The sequence below is a fragment of the Lethenteron reissneri genome, chromosome 30, assembly GCF_015708825.2.
Source record: "Lethenteron reissneri isolate LAM-NWPU_2019-01 chromosome 30, ASM1570882v1, whole genome shotgun sequence".
In the NCBI taxonomy this organism is placed as follows: domain Eukaryota; kingdom Metazoa; phylum Chordata; class Hyperoartia; order Petromyzontiformes; family Petromyzontidae; genus Lethenteron; species Lethenteron reissneri.
The window spans coordinates 9,627,686-9,649,361 of NC_083808.1; the positions used below are offsets into that span (position 1 = coordinate 9,627,686).

The 21,676-nt window shown below is 45.3% G+C and overlaps 1 protein-coding gene across 1 annotated transcript in view; it reads left to right on the forward strand.

Annotated features, from left to right (window-relative positions):
- LOC133349518 (sarcolemmal membrane-associated protein-like) overlaps positions 1–11,148 on the forward strand; it is a 217,781-nt gene extending 206,633 nt beyond the window's left edge. The window contains 1 exon segment of the mRNA XM_061563044.1: positions 433–11,148. Coding sequence (XP_061419028.1) covers positions 433–516 — 84 coding nt within the window. The 3' untranslated portion in view covers positions 517–11,148.
- The last annotated feature ends 10,528 nt before the right edge of the window (positions 11,149–21,676 follow it).

Consider the following 21,676-nt stretch of genomic DNA (forward strand, 5'->3'; position numbering starts at 1 on the left):
TTAAACATCGCACGCGTAATTACTTTGCTTTTTGTTTCAGAATAGTTTTTTGTTTATTGGATGTCTTATCACATTTAGTATTTATATTATACAAGGTCAAAGTTTTAACTGACCCACGCAACTTTGAGATGATGGTAAGTAGTGAAACTACTCCGGAGACTTAAGCCCCGGAGCAGCCAACATTTGCCCAAGTCTCATTTAAACTTAAATTCATCTTATATTTTGGAAAAAGTTTACACATGAAATAGGACCCGTTTACAATTAAAAAGACCTCGACTCCCTCGTAAATTTTGCCCTTTTTTAAAGGCACTTTTTTTTTGCTGTAAAAATGCAAGCACTTGAAATCAATGTTAAACGTCAGTGCCATGCCTATGCTTAGCGGTGTCTCTTTGTCAACCTCGACCCCTCCCCCCCTCTCTCTCTGTTTTGCAGCAGAAGGCTTGGGCCGGTTGGTTGCCTCTGATGGCCATGGTGGTTGGCATTGCGGTGTCCGTCCTCTACCCAACCATGGAGTGACGGTGTTCGGGGCTTCCTCCCCTCGCTCGCACAAAGAGCCTCCCAGGCGCTTGGGCTGATCTGCACGGTTTGCCCCATTGTCGCCACTTCCCTCGCGAGGATCTTTCTACGGATCGCACGCCGATACCTGGAGGATCATGTGGGAGCTGGTGGTGGTCGAGCAGGAGGTGGCGGCGAGTCGCCTTTTGTAGCCTTTGTGGATTGAGGTTCGTGGGATCGGAGATAGGGATGAGTGTACGATAGTGATGGAGGGGACAACCTGTGGATGTCAATAGAAAAGCTCTGGGCAATCATCCTGAACACTGGGCCTCTGGAAGAGCATCACTGACGGTCATATCAGAAGATGTGCTTCCTTCACAGCCCCGTCATATTTATGCCATTATATGTGTGGCTTTGATGGCTGCATTGTTACACTTGTGCGTGAGTGTGTGTGTGTACGTGTGTTTATTGGACTGACCTAGTGCCATTGGTGAACAGATGTACATATGCTAAGGACGATGGGATGTGTTGCGAGTCGCAGAGGGCAACACAAATTGCGTTGCTTGCCCCGCAGTGCCAATACGTGGTGCAGGTGTACGTGTATGTGTGTATGTCGAACTCATTCAAGTTACCCGTGTGCTGCAGTGTCGCTGCAGATTTCGGGCACCGGGATGATGTCCCAGGTGAGCTTTGGTTAGCCCTGCTGCACTTAATGTTACAACTGATCACATGAGGGTTCTAATGGAGCACTACAGACGGTAACGGGGAGGGGGGGGGAAGCATCGACATTGGCATCGAGGGCTCTGACGTTCTGAAACCCTCCAGCTTGCTGGCATCGAAGGTCAACTTGTACGGCAAAAGCACAAACTATTTTGTACAAACTTTACCGATTTGTTATTCATCATTCACCGAGTTTCGTTGCATCGTACAATACGTCGGTGGAATTATTCACATTTTCTGAATGCTATTTAAGTAAAATGAATAAAAATATACACTTTTATAACATTTAAGGCTAATGGGCATTTGTACGCATGAATATTATATATAAGCAATGGCTTTGCATTGGGAAATCTCGTGCTCAAGGCAGCAGTGGTGAATGGTAAATTGCTGGAAAGACAGTTCAAATAATGGCATTGTGAGGGCAGCTTTGTACAGCAGAGCCCTTCTCTGCAAATGTCTCTCACCGTTACCCGGTGACCCTAGCTCCTCTGTCAGATACGCCACACGTTGTTGAAGCTGAAATGCATTGAATTGTATTCGGATTGCAAGTTTGCCGGGGGTTGGAGAGAAGCTGAGATGGTGTCGTATGGCGCATGCATATCGAATGTTTTAAATGGCTTTGGCCCACTGTTGATTAGTCTCCTGCGAGAGTAATTATTTAAATCCCCATTGTAGGATTTCCCATATACCATTTCTCCCGACTCGCCACAAAATATGTCTGCAAATTTACCACTTTACCTCCATCGAATACAAATGAAGTCATTGCATGGTGCCTGCACCAGATGATTGCTGAACTTGTCGCTCATGGTTATGGAGAGCACTGATTAATTTCAATCGGTGCTGCGTACATCATATGGGTCACACACACACACACACATGTAAACAATATCTTCAACTTAGTTTGGATCAATGCTGTACAGCACGCAGCAGGACATGTATAGCAAGCATCAGACATGTGCACGTTGAAACGATAGCTGTCTCTCTGAATGGAGGTAGATTCCCAGTAAACATGAAATTTGGGCAAATGTTGGCATGCGGTTGGAATCGTTGGGCCAACAAAGGCCCAATGATAATTGGTTTTTTACCCTTCTATCTGGCAACAAAACTGACACCTTTTTTACAAGGAGTCATGTTTGCATAGACCACAATACCTGCAGTCATAATGCAAACACAAAACACAAATTTGATAATGTATGCACTGTCCTTGAAGTTGATTGGTCCACACCCGAGACAGCGTTCCTTAGAGCCTAGTCTCACATGGGTTGGACCAGATGACGCCAAAAGGCGCAATGATTACTGGGTTGGTAAAGTTGGAAAGACGCCCCATGGTGGATTTAGAGAAATCGAGTTCATGAAACCCCTCTTCTTGGTTCTTTCGGTAAAGTCACGTAGAAGGGAAGTAATAAAATAATAAAAATAAAACATGATAAAATAATTCTCAAGACGTTGGTTATTGTTGAAGGATCTCAAAGTTATGTGGAATCCCTCCCCGTAGAGGCGGTTAAATTTCGATTTAAAGCTTTCGTGACTGCAGGGATTCATGAAACCCCGTTCTCAGCGAAGGATTTATTTACTGGTTTATCCGTACATTTGGTTTTGTTGACCTTGTCGCAAAGTTTCACTCGTGGTTCACAAAATAAAAAAAATACCCCACGCACAGTGCTGAGGCGCAGTCCGTAAGGGAGAGGAGCGTGGCGCAAAGCCTGTCGTGCTCGCTTCCACGGCGGAGGTTTTCACGGTTTGTGCGCTAGAACTCTCCGCTGTGTTTTTGGGTCGTACCACCCAGAGAAAAACGTCGGGCACCATGCCGAACAACGCGCGGTGCACAACCCGAAAACACAACGAAGAGTTGTTCTCAACGTTCTGCCCCCTTTACCAGGCCTGATTTTCATGCTTAGCTCCTCAAACTACCGTTGATGTGTTACATAGCAATTGCTTTTGATGGGGTATAGTAGCAAAGTTTTTCCTCCGGCCTTAAGAACGCTTACCGAGTTTGTGATGTGATGTCTTAATCAGAGGGTGGGAGGAATTATTGAACAATAGAGGTAAATTTTGCAGCCCAAGGAAATAAAGTTATTGCCCTGTGATGAAAAAGCAGTCATGATTTGTTCTCTAGCACCCTTAAGGCGCAGTTTGAAGTGAATTCTTATTGAGGTCAGGGAAGTGCATTCACATACTGGTTGCCATTTTATTTTTTTGCCGAGCAACTGACCAACCATGTTGCAAAGGATATATTATTTGATATGAATACAGTGATACGAATGATCATTTAAATTCAATCCACTGGTAAAAACTACTGTGAATTAGTTATTTAAAAACACAATAAACCATACACTTATTATATCTATGTATGTTACACAAGATTCACGAAAACATTTATTTGTGCATATAAAATCATATACAGATAAGGGGCATTGGAAAAATAAACTAGCATATTTAAATGTGGCCTATATTCTGTTAATGTTTCTCTTGATGAATTTTCTAAGGTTGCTTTCATTTGCATCAAATATAGACTGCACAAAGCGTTGTGGTTAGCATGTTTTTATCCATCCAATGTGGCCATTGGAGGGTATTTTTGCTGCATATCATTACATATACTAAGCGATTGTACGAATTCTACAAAGCCCCGCTGCCTTCTCTCTTGGATGTGCTCATGGATTTGATAGTCTTGCTTGGCGGCGGGGGGGGGGGGGGGGTAGGTGTGCATAATTTGGTCAATATTTTTTTAAGGACGCCAAATGGAATAGCCGCTTTGATATTGCATCTAAAATGTGGAATCGATATGCGGGAGCAACTGAATTTACCATAGGTCATCACTTAAAAGAGGAGCATTCTGGGTATTGTCAGCCTTTGTAAGGGACGGCTATTTGTGATTCAATAGAAAGGGCCTCGAGTGTTTTGCTAAAGCGGGTGGATCTAAGCCTCTTTTTTAATTAAAACGACCGCCTTTCAGTGACCACATTCTGTTGAACTTAAATGCAGGCTACAGTATGTGGGGCTCGATTTCCATGTTGGTGAAAGACCGCCTTTTTTTTTTGTCAAATAGTGGGCAAAAAAGCGGCCCCTTTTCTAAGGGAAAAGTGGCACTTTTTGTCCCAAAATCAGGTGAAAAAAGTCCTGGGAATCAAGCCCCTATGACTCAATGAACGAGGCATGTAAAGTTTGACATGAGAACGTGCTTGATTACACGGGCTTTCTAAGCCATTCATTGGGCTGCACTTGAGATCCGTTCTGGTTGCGTGTGGTTGAGGAAACCTGTGAGAAACGGCTCAATGGTTCCTCCATTTGTACCTTCATCGTGATTTTCCTGTGGGTGTCGCAGGTGTTACACTGCGGCTGTTCGAATGCAGACGTTTCTCAAGGTTACACAATTGTCGGGGACGCTGTCGTAATGCAGTGGTTTGCACACTGGATTTTGCAATCCAGAGGTCACCGATTCAATCTCCGAGCGTGGCAGTTGAAACAATGGGCAGGTTTCTTCATTCCCCTGCATGCCCGCATCTCTATTCATCCGTCAGCATTAATGGGTACACCACAGTGAGTTGCTCGACAATGTCGCGTTTGGTGGGGTAAAGTGTAGGTACTGGCCAGCAGAGAATAGTAAGCTAATATATCCTCCAGAGGGGCTCCTCAAGAACTCCCTCTAGTAGAGGCCCTTCCGCTTAGCGGTGGCATGAGCAAGATATTTCCAGGGCTGCACTTTTACCTTTTACACGCATTTGATCATAGACGTGTTCCAAAAGTGGAGTCATCAAAGACACGTGACGTTGAAAATCGGTCACAAAATCAAGTGTGTGAAAATTCAAACGGCAGTTGCCCTGTCCTTCTACATTTGTGCATCGGCCTTTCGTATGCAGAAACATTGAAGGAGAAAAGAAATGTGCTTTTCGTCAATTTACCTTCCCATAAACCTCATTGCCAGCCGGTCTTTTAACTTCAACTCCCAGATTGCGTTCACCCTTGACCTCAAGATGGCATTCACGTGCAACTGATATTGAATTAATGAACAATGTCGTTGGAGCTGGTAAGGTGGGGGGGGGGGAATGTAAGAATTACAAAGAAGGATGTTGAAAGGCATAGCCCTGTATGTTGACCTTTCGCACCGTACGTAGCCAACCATGCTAATCGGAGGTGCCTGTAGAGTTACTGTGACACTTGTGAGTTTTTTTTTTATCCTCTTTCTGGCTAACCCCTTTTGTTTCTGACCCATATTTCCTCTGGACCCACACTCTTAACTGGGCCATAGTGTTCTCATAAATCCACCGCAAGGTGCTTCAGTACAGGTTAACGTGTTTCAAAGTCATTTCTAGCCTGGCGTTTGTACTCACACCCCCACTGGCAGGGAAAGTCGTACATTTGACGCGCTGAAAGTGGTTATGAAGCTGCCGGGGAGCGAGTGTCAATGGTTTCTGGAAATACAATATGACCTTGGAGCCTACTTTTCACTCTGATGCACGTCACGAGGACAAGCTGTGCCATTCTAAGAGATGGACTGAAATGCATTAAATCTCACTTTGTTCACCCAGTCCTGTGAAACAGAAAAATATAATCTTCAAGCACTGTTTGTCAAACACTGTTCTGTGTTGAGAGCGGTAGTGTTGGCACGGTTAGCGCGCTGCGCTACGAACCCGACGACCCGAGTTCGATTCCCGCTCGTGGCCACCACCGGTGATCATCTGAACCAGTCCCGGGCCTTCCCTAGGTCCACTCAGCCTTAAATGAGTTCCTGTTGCGATGTGTAAACATAGCTACTCTGGAGACAAAATGCGGCCGGGCGTGGTGTTGGCCACCCACCCCCTCGTGTGCCGTGCCGGCTCGGTAACAGCACTTCCTTCAATGGTCTGTTCAGGCTATACGGGGGATCTTTGTCTTTGCGCTGAGAGCCATACTTCATCTGTACTTCAACAAAGAGTAATGTAGGGGAGGGTGGTGACCTTGTGGTTGTCACCACTGGCATTGAGCCGGGTTTGGTGGTGGACATTGGTGTGTGTGTGTCGCGTGATCTGTAGGGGCGGCTCGCTCTGGTGCCTTACCACAGCAAGTTACGCACAATTTCGATTTAAAGCTTTCGTGACTGCAGGTATTCATCTTCTTGGTTCTTTTGGTAAAGTCACGTAGAATGGAAATAATAAAATAATAAAAATAAAACATAATAAAATAATTCTCACAACGTTTCGGCCACAAACGCAAGCAGCCGTCCTCAGGTGGAGAACAGGTCTGTCGAGAAGACAGAGTCTGAATGACGTGACTTTACCGAAAGAACCAAGAAGAAGTTACACACAGTCTCAAAACTGAGGTTCAAGTCAAGAACAAACGTGTTCATTAACAAACAAATTTATTCGGAGTCTGCAATAGATTTCAGATCCGGGCAATCAATGGAGGGTAATATTTAACGTTATATTTAACAGGACCTCATTGCGAACAAATAGTTTTGGATATAACCGAGCCCCACACTTTATATGAACACACATGATTTCAGATGATGGCAGGAAATGGGGGTGATCCGTAATACGAGGCACCTCGACCGCTCTGCCCTTGGTCGTGCAGTGGCAAAATTTCGGCACGACGGCGCCGTTCTCCGCTTCGGGGACAACGCGCCAGCATCTCGCATTCCGCGAACTCCGCAGAAGGCACCCACGCGCAGGTGCCGCGTCGCGATCACTGTGTTTGCAGGGCTTAGCGGTGGGGCGTAATTGGCGGGTGGGTTGCTGCGAAAGAAGTTGGTGATGTGCAGGAATTCGCCCTGTTCCCCGCGGTGCGGGAGAACGGAATTGGCGTTCGCGTCGCATTTAAGAGCGACGGAGCATCGCTTTGCAGGTATGCCACAGATCTGGTCGTGCATGGTACTGGGATTAACGTACCGGACAATGTTGTACTGTTTTCTGAAATATACAACGTAATGTATTTCTGTGTGTGTGTGTGTGTGCGCGCGTGCGTGTGCATTTGTGTGCGGTACATATTAGCATATACATCGCTTGTGCATACTATAAATACAGCATGTATATACTGTATAAAATGCAGACTGGCACACAGCTTCAGTATTGTAATTGTATATGTGTAATGTATATAAGAGAGGCGGTTAAACAATATCAAATGAATGGCATTCGGCAAATAAATCTACGGGCCATGGTGTCGAGAAACCCATAGGGGCGTCTTCTGAAGGAGCCCTCTGATATTCATGTGACGAGGTTTGGTGTTTTGTTGGATTTCCAGAAGAGACGCCTTATGAGTTGGTGACGTAACTCTTAATGGCACACGTACAGCCCATCCATCAATATCGCACCCTGCCCCGGATTTGACCATACTTCACCATGCTGGTCTCAAGGCGGGGAGCATAGACGGTGGGAGCACAGTACAACAATGAATGTTGCAGCACTGCCCTATGCTGCGCACAGCGGCCTATAACAACCCGTCGTGCGTGGTGGTCACCCATGCATGCAATGTCCAGGCTAAATCTCTGCTTTGCTTCTAAGGTCCAACAAGATCGGGTGCATTCTGGGTGATTCAATCATAGGTACACAAGTACTCGACATAAACAATGGGAATCAGTGGCTGCTCAGGAACGGTGATGGAGGTAACCGAATGGCTGAGGATTCGCAGCGCTAAGTTGATGGAGTGATCATTTTGACAGATGTGCATCGGGCCTTTATAATAACAAGATAGAGATCCACGGAGCTCACAATTACTGCTATATTAAGGTAGAAACAAAATACGTGCTCAATTCCTCTGTGGGCGTCTCAAAAAGTACGAGTGGCATCTTCTGTCACGGTAATTATATCTGCAGAACTTGCCGCGCTTTACATAGAAATTACTACATGAAATATATATTTTGAATGCAATTTGAGCCGGAGGGTACTTTCAGCATTTTGTAAAAGAATCAACATTTATTAGCCTCTCATTTATATTGTAATATATAGAGACCTGAACTCCACAATTAAGTCATGCTGTGCATTAGTGTCAAAATGTACCACGTACGTTTTTTTAGGACGTGGTCGTGCTGAGTATTTTAAATAGATTATAAATCTATACTCTTTGGTTATTTCGGTAAAGTCACGTAGGTATAAAATAAAAGAAATCACGACGTTTCGATCGCAACACAAGCGGTCGTCGTCAGGTGGAAAATAATATATAATCTAGCAGTGGAACTGCTGACCAGATCAAGATATAAATAATCTATTTGGAAACCAGAATGTACGACGGGCATTTCCAAAGATGTGTTTGTTGAAAAAGTAATGAATACATAATAATGTGAATGTAACTTTAACCATAACATAACATAACTCACTGCCACGAGCATAGAAATGACTGCCACAAAGCACTTCCATAGGTGCGTTGGCCCTGACCAGCATCTGAACATCAATAATACATTTCGGCAAAAGGCAACAACAAAAACCCTAGGATGTCACACTTCAAAGACACCGAAAATAAATAAGTAATCATGTCATTAACGTGTTTTGAAGTGTGCAGCCTGTGTTCTTTATCATTCATCACGGTGCCACAAGTGTAATAACCGCAAGGGCACATTTGAAATTTATCATTAAATCTCATTTTGTAGGTGGCTTACGGTGATGCCAAATTATTCCAGTTCTGGGAGGCAGCTCGCAGGGATTTTGTGCCCACACACAAACATTTCCCAACTGCTATAAACGTACTAATTATATTTAACACAGCTTCATAGGTTCCCCTGAGGCATGTCAGAATATTCCCATAGAAACATAATGAGGATACATATTTTTTTTAATAGCTTTGTTCAATGTGTGTGTGTGTAATGACTGTTGTAAATGTCAGACCGGGCCATTATTTTGACCAATTCTACGGGGAGTTCTTTAGTTTGTTATGAAAATGGAAACGTTACATAAGGAACTTTGGGGGGGCGTTTGCAAAGTGTTTGCTTTACTTTTGCCTATTGTTTACAATACCATGTCATTTGTCCGACATCCTCATCATCATGGAAATACAGTGACAGCTGTATCCATCCATCCCCCACGGTTACGCGTTTGCTCTCTCTCCCTCCTCGCCCTCGGAGATCAGCTGGATATAGCCCATCCAGTCCGTGACGTTGTGAATCCAGTGACGACACATCAATCATCAGTCTTATCAATACAGTTTGGAGCCGTGACTGAATTGTACTTTGCAACATGTATCAATGAACATATACTACATATATATTACAACGTGCATACATTAATTACACATTTGTGGAGAATATAAGTCAATAAATAAGCAGAGAATACACCTTTGAGTCACACTTGTAACAGAGCTGTGTCGCTCAATTGGTTATTTGCTCGCATAATAAACTTCAGATTCTTCGAGTAATCACCTTCCATATCTGCCCCGCCACACAAAAAAACATACACAAGTACTTTTACACATACCATCGGCCACAGTCTTCTGGGAGTGAATTTACACTTTCTGCACCATTTGTTTAAAACAAGAAAACTCTGGACTGGTTTTGATATTCAGTGTCTCATCAGCAGACAGGGTGGGACTGCCCGATGTTTGATCATTATTCGTATCATATTGTGTCTCAAGGTCCAACAGCATTGTTTTGTTTTGAAATCAAACCAAGCATGGAAGATATGCGAAACTCATGCCGTTGCATGTGTTGTTCATTTCCATAAAGGTTTCTACTTTTGAACTGGGGAAGCTCTGGAGTTTTGTGAGACACTAATAACCCTTTGACTCTGACATTTTCACTGTCTTTTATATTTTATGAAAGATCGCATTGTTAAGCATGTAGTTCTGAAGTCTGTCTCTTATTATCATATTGGTACAATAAAAAAAAACACAAGCTGGCTCTTCCTCTGTAGAATAGCAGCATATTGCAAAGGTTCTCAAATTTCAGGCTACACCACCCATTGCAGCCCATTTTTTCCAATCTCAAAAATCAAACTTTCTTTGGACTATACGCATCATTACTCCCTATTCATATTGAATGATACCAGAGGACGTGGAAACATTGAGCCACGAAGAGTGGGGACTGAAGTTTGATAATACCAGACTGTGTGCCGAATTTGAAAATATATTTTTTCGAGGGACACCAAACAAGTAGGCAGTGTTATTTTGGAATAAATATCTGCCCACAGCGAAGTCACGTGGTTGGTAACTGGTTGTGGTGGATCACTGGTGGTGGGTTAAAGTGTGGACATAACCCCATCTCTTTGATTTCAAAGAGTAGTCTCTCGCTGCTTGTGATCAATGCTGAGCACTCTACACAGATGTCAGGATATCTCTATACGTGTGCACCGCTAGACATTTCGGCGTGTGAAATGATTTACAGATCTGAGCACGGGCGTGCATTGGAAAACGGCCGATGCATGAAATGAGTGGTGGTGTGCGGTTGCTGACGTGTAGGGAACGGACATATTATCAAAGTGGCTTTTACATGCACCTTTACATCAGCCGCACCGAACCTCACAAAAATAATATCCAGGGCCTACTTTGGCTCCTCCCACCCTCAACCAGTATATAAACAAATACGGTTTTCTTTGAATTTCTCTCACTTGATACAGCTATCGTGCTGTGCCTGTTCCACCTGAAGACGGAAGCTTGTGTTGCCTCCGAAACGTCGTGATTTTATTTTATTTTACTTTTATTAATTGTAATTTTTTTACCTACGTGACTTTACCGAAAAAACCTAAGAATATGGCTTTTGCAGTCTGGCAGGCTGAAAACGCGTGTTGCCTTATGGGTCGGTCTGTGTGCAACGCTTCTTGTTTGACGGCGTTTGAATGTCCGCGGCGATAATCCTGGGATTGTAAGCGCAATCACCCTCGGGGCTTCGTTGAGATGCATCAAAACTCCGGCATAATTTGCCAATCCTTGATTATTGTCCGTTTGGCCTGTCGTTGATGCCCATGTATGTATCGTGCGAATCAATGTCAAAATAAACCCATTGGTTATTGTTATCATTCGTGACAACGGCATAAACCACTTCGTCTTTTCAGTGTCAGTCCCTATGGCAGATCGTGTACGTCAGAGTTCATTCCTGTGGTATTATTACTACTACTACTCCGCTTGCTTACTCAGGGAAGCGTCGCGTGTTTCGAAATGTGGAGGAGGGAAGACACCGGAGGACCTGGAGAAATATCCACGCAACCACGGGGAGAGAGACACGCACACTCCGAATATACAGCAGCAGCAGGCGTCAGGGTCGGGATCGAAACCTCGACCTCCTGCACACCAGGCGAGGAAGATGACGTTACACCACCGTGGCGTCCCTGACGATGTCGCACCCACCCGAATGTGGGTCTTGAGACTTGTCAAGGCTTATCCGTGTAATGACTTATCACTATACTGAGCCCACCTATTTTGGGCATCACGTGCAGTTCTAAAGAATTCGCTCATGCTAGCAGGGTGTAGAACATGTAAATCTCTACCTTCAAGAGCTTGGCACCTGTGTGTAACTATATCGTGTGTGGTGTGTCTACAATTAATGCAATAGAATGCTCGTGTCAATGTATGTCCCCTTTTGTCAATTCACAGCTGGATGAAGCCCCCCTCCCCCATACCATTTCACTAATGGAGGTTATTTGGCCCAACTTCACAGTGCTGATCAGTTACGCGGCGTATAATTCAACGTGCTTCCATGCACATATACAAAGACAACAACACAAAAATTGGCTACGGTGACTGCGAAAATAACTCGGCTTCCCCCTTGCGAGCTTCTTTCTCGACGTTCGGAAAGGCGGCAGCAAGGGCAGATGGCTTCGCTGTGGCAGCCGCCAGCCACATGCAGCAGAGTCGAGGAGAAGGAGGTCATCGTGGCCGGAACTGTCTGTCGGTGGCACCACACCTCGCCAACGCTTTCTGCCCGTGTGCCAGATCCTGCGATTGATGCCGTTGGAGTAAGAACCCATGAACTCCACGATCGGCCCGAGCAGTGTCCCAGGCTTCTGCTCTGAGGTCTTCCGCTTGGGTCGACTGGACTCGTGGAGACCGCACCAGACCGTGTGTGTCTCAGTAGCTGGACTTTCTCCATCGTGCGTAAAAGTCCAACCCAGCGCGCAATCTCTTTGCCTAATGGCACCTGCAGCGCTTAACTTGCCACGGACTTCTGCAATTGCTGTCAGCCGAGTGCAGACGTCGCGTATTTCACAGCCGCGATTGACAGGTGTCAGAGCATGGTGGTTTTACACGCCAATTGGAGGTTAAAGAATAGTTAAATTTCGATTTAAAGCTTTCGTGACTGCAGGGATTCATCTTCTTGGTTCTTTCGGTAAAGTCACGTAGAATGGAAATAATAAAATAATAAAACATAATAAAATACAATTCTCACGACGTTTCGGCCACAACGCAAACAGCCGTCCTCAGGTGAAGAACAGGTCTGTCGGAAGGACAGCGTCAGACGCTGTATTTCCCTTCTACGTGACTTTACCGAAAGAACCAAGAAGATAAAGAATAGTTTTCACTTTCAAATGCTCCCAATGGATACATTAAACTGCTAAGGAAGACGAGGGGGTAACATAGTCACCAAACAATGCGTGGCACGCAGACGATGTTTCTCTTTTTAAGGGCACAGAAACAATGTAGAGGATTAGTTCAGGGTTTGTATTGTTCTGTGTGTGGGCTTTGAGCAGGACGCGGTTACAATTGAACCAAACATCCAGAGGAGGAAACCGCACAAGAGAACCTCCGCCGCGGAGATGGAGCGATGAGATCAGCTCTGTGCTGACGCTGGGTAGAGTGGCATTGCAGGACCAGGATGAGGAATCGATCATGTCTGGTGACTCATCCAGCAGTGGATCGATCACGTCTGGTGACCCATCGAGCAGCGGATCGATCATGTCTGGTGACTCATCGAGCAGTGGATCGATCATGCCTGATTACCAAGTCTGGGCGTCAATGTCCGGTTGTCGGTTGCTGTTTCCCCCACTCCTCCACATCAAGAGGCGGTGGGAACGGTGTCAGACGCGCACGAAGACTCCGAGATGAAGCCACGCGGTTACGGAGGCTCCAATGTGCAAGGGGTTGCGTTAAAAAAAAATTCACGAGAATTCGCAAACCTTCGCTTAATCGATGCCATTCCGGGCCCTTCATTCCAAGTTAGTTTTTTTTTTCTATGTGTGTATATATAAAGGCACCAGGTCGAAATATCGCAATAAATACACAATCCGCTTCATGGCTGCGGGTCTCGGCTGCTCGCCTTCGCTGTATATATGGTATGTGCTCATAAAAACAAATGAAATAAATCCGAATTAAGGAGGGATGTATCCAGGGTAATGTTTAAAGCCAAACAACTGTGAAGCCTTATGAATATATACAGGTTGCTTGGGTTTCAAACAATGTTCGACTTCACACAAACTATTTGGCCAATTGGCTGCGGCATGAATAGCTCTCAAATGCTCGTCGGGACGAGATTGCGTGATTTCGCTTATGGCAGAAGGGGGCTAAAGATTGTGGGTTCATCTTCTTGGTTCTTTCGGTAAAGTCACGTAGAAGGGAAGTAATAAAATATACGCTCCAAGCGTGGTGGTGTTTCATTCAAACGCTGTTTCCCCGACAGACCTGGTCTTCACCTGAGGACGGCTGCTTTCGTTGTGGCCGAAACGTCGTGAGAATTATTTTATAATGTTTTATTTTTATTATTTTATTACTTCCCTTCTACGTGACTTTACCGAAAGAACCAAGAAGATGTATCCCTGCAGTCACGAAAGCTTTAAATCGAAAAATTGCGGGTTCACTTTTTTGCAAGCAACCGTGCCCGCCGTCTCTGTGCAGAGTTAAAAGTGGGCGCGTCAAGGGCTGTAATTTCGTGGCGATTTTAGTCAATTGGGTTTACAAGTCGCGTCCGGCTCCTTGGGTGATGGATGCCTTGTGGCGCTGCGGAGGTTCACGGGACACATGCCAACAGCCCCCCCCCCCCCCCCCCCCCCGTTCGTTCTCTTGTGGTTGACACAAATACAAGCGGGATTTTTCAAGTGATGGAAACAAAACCGGGAGGAAGACGCACAGGGGTGAAACAGTTCAGGCGAACGACTTTGCTTAAGGCAACATTTGCCATCGGCACGTGCGTGTGTGCGCTTTTCCGACTTTTTAAATTCTTTTTTTTTTGGGTCATTTGTTTAAAAAAAAACAAGTGGATTGAGGCGACAGCTCAACGCGTCGTCATCGAAGCGAGGAATTCATTCATCGTCGTGACGTCGCTAAAGATTTCGGCTGCTCGCTCCTCGCACGTCGTGAGCTGTATGGCAAAGGCGCGACCCCGCCGATTGCTGGCGCACTCCGATGTTGGCGACAGGGCCTCGACTTGAGGGAGCTCCACACCGCAGCCCTTTCGAGATGGCACTTGGCCAATTCTTCCCACGTCCTTGGAAGTTGTGGTAGTGCCCGCACTTTAAGCCCATCGCACACAATCTGCCGATTTGCGAATACAATTACACTGTCCAGTATACTCACCTCTGTCCAGGGTGACCCGTTCATTATTTATCCGGTAGTCATTTGCTACTTGATACAGCTGCGGCCGTTGGGCACGAAACGTCGGTGATGTCGCAGCCGCGTCCCCTGGCAGGGTAGGTGCGCTTTGAGGACACGTGGATTAAAACAAGCGCCGATCTTCGGGAGAACACAGCACAGACAGAGGTGCTTTGTGGCCTAATAGGTGCCTCGAGTATACAATAGGGAGAATGAATAAGTGATGCGGCGAGCAAGCACAAGGAGAGCTGAGCTTGCAGAAAAGAGGACGAGAGAAGAGTGGAATGACGGAGAGAGGGGGGAGGGAAAACTTGGAAAAGTGAACAGAATTTAATGTGTCCTCCAAACACGTGATATCTGATGAGCTCAATAATTCACAGCGACTTTCATCTCAAAATGACCGCCTCTCCGTTCGGTGGGTGGCCCTGAAGTTTTGAAATGTCAGCGCAAGGAAAACATTAATGCGTAGTTTGCAAGCAGGCACACATGCGGTCCAACTTTTGTAATAACCAATTTCGTCGGAGCAATAAGTCGGCCAATCTCATGGATCTTCAGGGTGCGCTGCAGCTGCTCTGGTAGAAGCAGAGCAACGCTACTTCTTTGGTTTTTTTCGGTAAAGTCACGTCGGTAAAAAATTCAAATAAATTAAATCACGACGTTTTGGGGCGCAACACAAGCGTCCTTCTTCAGGTGGGGACAACTTAGCGAAAGCACACCGCGTCCTGAAGAAGGACGCTTGTGTTGCGCCCGAAACGTCGTGATTTTATTTATTAAAAATTTTTACCTACGCGACTTTACCGAAAAAAACAAAGTATCAATCCTTGCAGTCACGAAAACTTAAAATCTAGAATTATCAGAGCAACACTATTATACAAAGAGAATGGGCTTCCCATTTGGTTGGAGTTTCTCTCGTTTCATGGAAATTTTATGACACCAGAGTTCCGCTTTAACAATAAAGCATTGAACGTTTAGTCCACTGGAATGAAACGTGTCATTGTACACGTTACAGGAAATTACGCGTGTAATTTGGCACGTGTGTTTGTGGCAATTGTTTCGTGAAACATGGGCCTTGCGAAAGGTTAACTCGGCCTCAAATGAGTATTCGCAAGAGTGCGTCAATATTCACACTTGGGATACAAAGGCAACCAAGCATGGTGCTTGCCACACCCACCCCTTGTGAGCGACGCTTACCTTAATAGGCGATCGCTAACACGTTGCGTCTTATTCTGTGCAATGATGAATTCACCATTGAGATGGTAGCTTTGACCATATAGAATGCAGACACTGCACATCAAACCATATCCCATCTGTAGAGCACATTTAGTATTTTATTTACTGCTTTGTTGCCCAATTTTAAATGGCAAAAATGTGTATTTTCTGGATTTATTCTGTCCGGAGGCTTAAATGTGTTTCTAATTTAATACATGTGGACAAACTTGACAGAATGACTGATGTGCATTCTCGTGATGTTCGAGAAGGGAGAGAAAGATGGAATTTGGCACAAATTATATTCATTTTGATGTTTGGAAATAACCAAAACCCTCAAAACCAAAATGTTAAACAGTGACGGTCCAGATGTTGATTGGTTTCACTCGTATGAAATGGAATCATTGTCCTCTTGTTCGAAGTCTCGTAATGTTAAACAAGGTAGGTGAAGACCACCACCACCATACAACATTATGAATAATCAGCTTTCTCAAAACACTCGTAAATAAAATTAAAGGCCATCTCATGCTCATTCCATCCGTTTAAATTACACGACTTTACAATGTGTGTATGTGTGAAATTAATACATGTGTATTGCATACCAAGTGCATGTATTCTTACAGTGGAGTGTTGTGATTACCGCTGCTCTATTCTGCGTTATCATCCACGGATGTTTTATTGATGCACTCATGGCCCAATTTCAGCTGCGTCTGTCCGGTTACGCGAACCACAACATATTTCTGCACCTGGCACACCACCACATCCAGTATACATATTCCTATAGCTGTGTCTAATAGTCAAGTTGCACCTACTCCAGTCCAGCCTTAAATATTACACCGCAAACTACTCATTTGGGGAAACACAAATCACAATGCCTTCATATCCGCCTGCCCGCCGTATCTTTCTTCATTATTGACAACTTGCAGCTCAGCACACGGCAGATGCCTGCGCAGCGCGACTCACGACCTCCTCTTGATACCAAGATCCAGGATGGTCACCGTGTCTATGCGCCGCTTCTCGGTGGCAGCCCCAACAGTTTGGAACGCTATCCCTCTGCACATTCGCAGCATCACCTCAATCGCCTCCTTCAAGAGACACTTAAAAACTCACCTCTACAACCACGTGCTTTTGAGCGACTCTGAGCTTGGCTCCGCGCCTCTGAGTTGCGGCCACTACGTCTGCAAATTTGCGCGCGTTACAAATTGAACTATTATTATTATTAAACATTGGCCCCTACTGGCAGATGATTGCAGGCCCGGTGTTGAGTCAATTTGTGCCGCACCGGGACAGCTGCCACTGGGGGGGGGGGTCCCTTTGAATGTTTGAGGTGAGATGTCATGTCGCCAACGCATTTAATCATCCTATAAATGTAATAATGATTATTATTATTATTCTCAGCAAGCCCCTGGACACGCTGATGATGATGATGATGTTGCTGGTGGAGAATTCACTTGCCTGCGGGCGCAGCACGGAAGAGGCGTTAAGGTTCACCTCCACGCGTCGAAGAGGACCGTGCATCTGTGTCCGTGCGCCCGGGGCCAGCAGGGATTCTAAACATGTGACGAGTCTCATTCATCTCGCTGCATCACGCAAGGCCTCTGAGGCTCGAGTGTGCCCATGAACGCAGCGATCAGAAGTTGCTGTCCGTGTCAGCGATTGGAGGTTGCGATCTGAGACGCCACTGAAATATACTCTTAGTTCTTTCGGTAAAGTTACGTAGGTAAAAAATGAAATTAAAATTAATAAAAAATAAAAACAATAAAATCACGACGTTTCGGAGGCAAAACAAGCTTCCGTCTTCAGGTGAAACTGTCACAGCAAAAAATCTGTATCAAGTGGAGAGAAGTCCTAAGAGGTACGACCTTATATACTGGTTAAGGGGGGAGGAGCCAGGAAGGGCCGCGGGAGAGGAGGAGTTGTGAGATGGTCAGTACTGCTGCTGGAACTGAGCCTTTTTAATGTAGATGGCATATGTACATACTCCAGCTAGGATCAAGCCTTCCTGGCTCCTCCCACATAACCAGTATATAAGGTCGTACCTCTTAGGACTTCTCTCCACTTGATACAGATTTTTTGCTGTGACAGTTTCACCTGAAGACGGAAGCTTGTGTTGCCTCCGAAACGTCGTGATTTTATTGTTTTTATTAATTTTAATTTCATTTTTTACCTACGTGGCTTTACCGAAAAAACTAAGATTATGAATCCTTGCAGTCACGAAAGCTTCAAATCTAGAATGCCACTGAAATGTTTACCAGTGTGTTTATTGGTAATTAAACCAGAAAAAAACGAAACAGCTTTATATTTTACCAGCTAAAGCCCCACTAAGCTCCATTGCTCTTTTAGAAACGACCGGGCTATCACAAATTAGAGCTCAACGAAAGTGGCTTATATCATGTGGACATTTATAGCAGCCAAATACTCCTAAACGAATGTTTATAAGTGTGGTGGGAAAACCCGGAGGACGTGGAGAAAAGTCCACGCGACCGCAGGGAGAGAGGACATGCCAGCTCCAAATATACAGCCGTCAGGGCCAGAGTTGGGATCGAATCCACGACATCCTGCATACCAGGCGAGGGAGTTAACATCTCGCCACCATGACATGGCAACTCCTCTTATCCGTGACGTGGGAATTACTCCGCGTATCTCCTTTAAAAAAAAAGAAGGATAATCCAGGATAATATGTTAAATTTGCCGCTTATAACAGGAGTTTCCTTGCACCCAATGGCTCTTGTGAATGAAAGGAATCAATGTGCCGAACGAGCTCGCTTCGTATTTTTAGATAAATTCGCTCCCCTCACCAACCTTTCTTGATTTTAAATACCCATTGACTCGCACGTGTGTTGAAGCATGCTCTGCCTAGCTCGGCATTTTTTTGTATGATTTATTTGTGTTGTTGTTCCTCGTGTCCTGTAAAGTGTTGCCCTTGATTGTCTACCTTCGCATGTCGAAGCGTCTACCTCGTGCTGATTCTTTTGTTCGAATCATTGTTGTCCTCTTCTTGGTTCTTTCGGTAAAGTCACGTAGAAGGAAAGTAATAAAATGATAAAAATAAAACATAATAAAATAATTCTCACGACGTTTCGGCCACAACGCAAGCAGCCGTCCTCAGGTGAAGAAACAGGTCTGTCGAGAAGACAGCGTCTGAATGACACGCCCCAGGCTTGGAGTGTCTATTTAAAGAACCAAGAAGATGAATCCCTGCAGTCACGAAAGCTTTAAATCGAAATTTATTGTTGTCCTGTATTTTACATTATTTGTCGTTCTGTTTGCTGACGATGTCATATCTCCTATCAGGTACTCCGTGGGTCTCTTTTCCACAGAAGCATACGGGCTGAATGTTAATCACCCGCGTCACCAAATAGATGGAAACTGAATAGGCTGGCGCATTACGAGGGAGTTCTCCTGCACTCAAACGTGGGCAGCGATAGGCCTCGTGGCAAGCCGGTTTCACTTCCAGGCCGCGTGCACCACCAGGGACAAGTGGTGCATGAATCCAGGCCGGGCTCCCCCCACGTTCATTCGGCCTAAAATAAAAACGTGGTTCAGCGCGGCCAGAGCCGTCAGTAGTGGGGAGTTAAAGACGCCAAACATGCACGGTTACAGGCCACACTTTGTATCCTCATAAGTAAAATGTGATTATCGCATTCGTTACGAGCACTGCTACAAGAGCGTCCTCCTTATTATATAAGTACATGTTTCGTTAAATGAATGGCAATGTATATTTCCATAACCATATTCATGATTTGTGGAAAATAAGTCCCATTATCAAATTTTTTTTTTTGCAAAAATACATCTCCAATGATCTAATTTCATCCTGTCACACGAACAATGAATATTAATAGAGTGCTTATTTATGGATCAGTTCATCAGCAGCAGCAGTGTGGAAAAATGGAAAACAACTGCACCGGATAGAGCAGCTGAACATGATAATGAAGAATGAGCAGATGCTGGAATAACATTAGTGGAGCAGTTAAATACATTTTTCAACAACAGCATCACCACCCATGGTTTATGTATGTATGTCGAACTTCTTTCGCTCCATACGTAGCCGACCGTGCTGGTCAGAGGTGCGAGGAATAACAGAAAACTAAACAGCGAAAGCAGTTCGAAAGAAATACATTTTTAGTCTAGATTTCAAAGTGCATCGCTCCAGTGGCTTCCTAATATCGGAAGGAAGAGCGTTCCAGACGGCCGCAGAAGCGCATCTGAAAGCGCGCGGTGCGGTGACCGTCATTGTTCGATGCGAGAATGACTGGTAGATTGCATGATGGGTTGTGCTCCTTGACGAGATGAAGACTTCCCCATGACGACACCGTATCTCGTGCTTCGCATGACCGGATCTCATCATTCCATCTCCACGGTGGATGGGCCCTTTGCGCGTGTTCTCTCCTTTGGCCATGTTCGCTGAGAATCAGTTTTATTCGTTGTTGCTGTTGAAACGTTTAACAAGTGTGTTGTTGCTTATGTAGCAAAAACGTTATACTGGTAGGAACCCCCTGGTTACACCAGCCCACAGGGGATTATTGTGTCCGTCGTGCAGGGAGGGGCTGGGTGGGGAGGGGCTGGGTGGGGAGGGTGAGAGGGGCTGGGTGGGGAGGGAGGGGCTGGGTGGGGAGGGGAGGGTGGGGAGGGGCTGGGTGGGGAGGGTGGGGCTGGTCACCCCGTGGTGCCCTTATAAAACTCAACGTTTAACCTACTCATGCCGGCTTGTGCCCGCCCTCACAGTCGGCCATATTTGCGGAATACACCACGCCGCCGTTGACCCTGGCCATTGACCGAGCAACCCAACGTTCCTACCAGCTCCCTCCCTGTAACAACGGTATTGAGGAAAGAAAAACACCCGACGTTAAATGTGATGGTGCGGGCAAGGTGTCTCGCTGGTTAAACCGATCTCGTCTCTGTATCACCACTGGGGCCTGAGTGGAGATAGGAGAGGTGCAGAGTGTGGTTTGTAAGTCTTTCAAAATCCACATTGAAGCCTTTAATAGGCTTCGGATGCGGTAATGCATGCACATACACCGTGTACTCGTTCTCTGCTTAAGAACGGGAAGATGTTTGTAAACGGCATTTATTATTCACGAATTGCTTAACTTCCAGATCCATATTTCGAGCTGGAAACTCTGCATTGATTCCTCTGCAATCGATATCTTATTGAAGGATTGATATTGAAAATTCTGGCGTTCTTGTTTGAAGGTGTTGACTGCATCGTAATGCACTATTCTGAGTGCATCAAAAACCGGAGTGAACCGAAATGTGAAAATGAAATGCAAGAAAATGTGTCAATGCAGCACTGTGAGGAAATTAATTTGCTGTGCTTGTACCTTCAGCACAGTGGTACACTTACGAGGGGGAATTGTCACAATCAGAATATGTATTTATACAGGAGGAATCTGACGAGCGATTTTTCGCACACCATTTTTCACAGTTCCTTTTCACAGACGTCCAATATCTATCTGCTTTTTATACAGAGTTAAAAATGCGTATGTGGGCCAAACTGCTCCAAAGCAATAATAATAACCATATAGTTGATTATAGTTGATTGGTCAACTATATTATTCCTGAAGCCATATTAAAATATAAAAAGCATTGCTGAGTATGAAGTTTTGTTTCAGAGGACTCTGGAGTGGCTAGGAGAACACCCATTGTATGTGTGGGGGATAAAAGTCAAGCTGTGCATGGATAGTTACTTGCTGTGGTGGCTCAACACCGTGAGGGTGAGCGTCTCAGGCGCAACATTGCCCACCGACAAGTGGATTTGCTGGATGAGAGCCGCGTTCGTGCGAACCACAGTGGCCTGGTCTCAATTTGGACGATGTATTTTTCTTCTGCAAAGCAGTCGCAT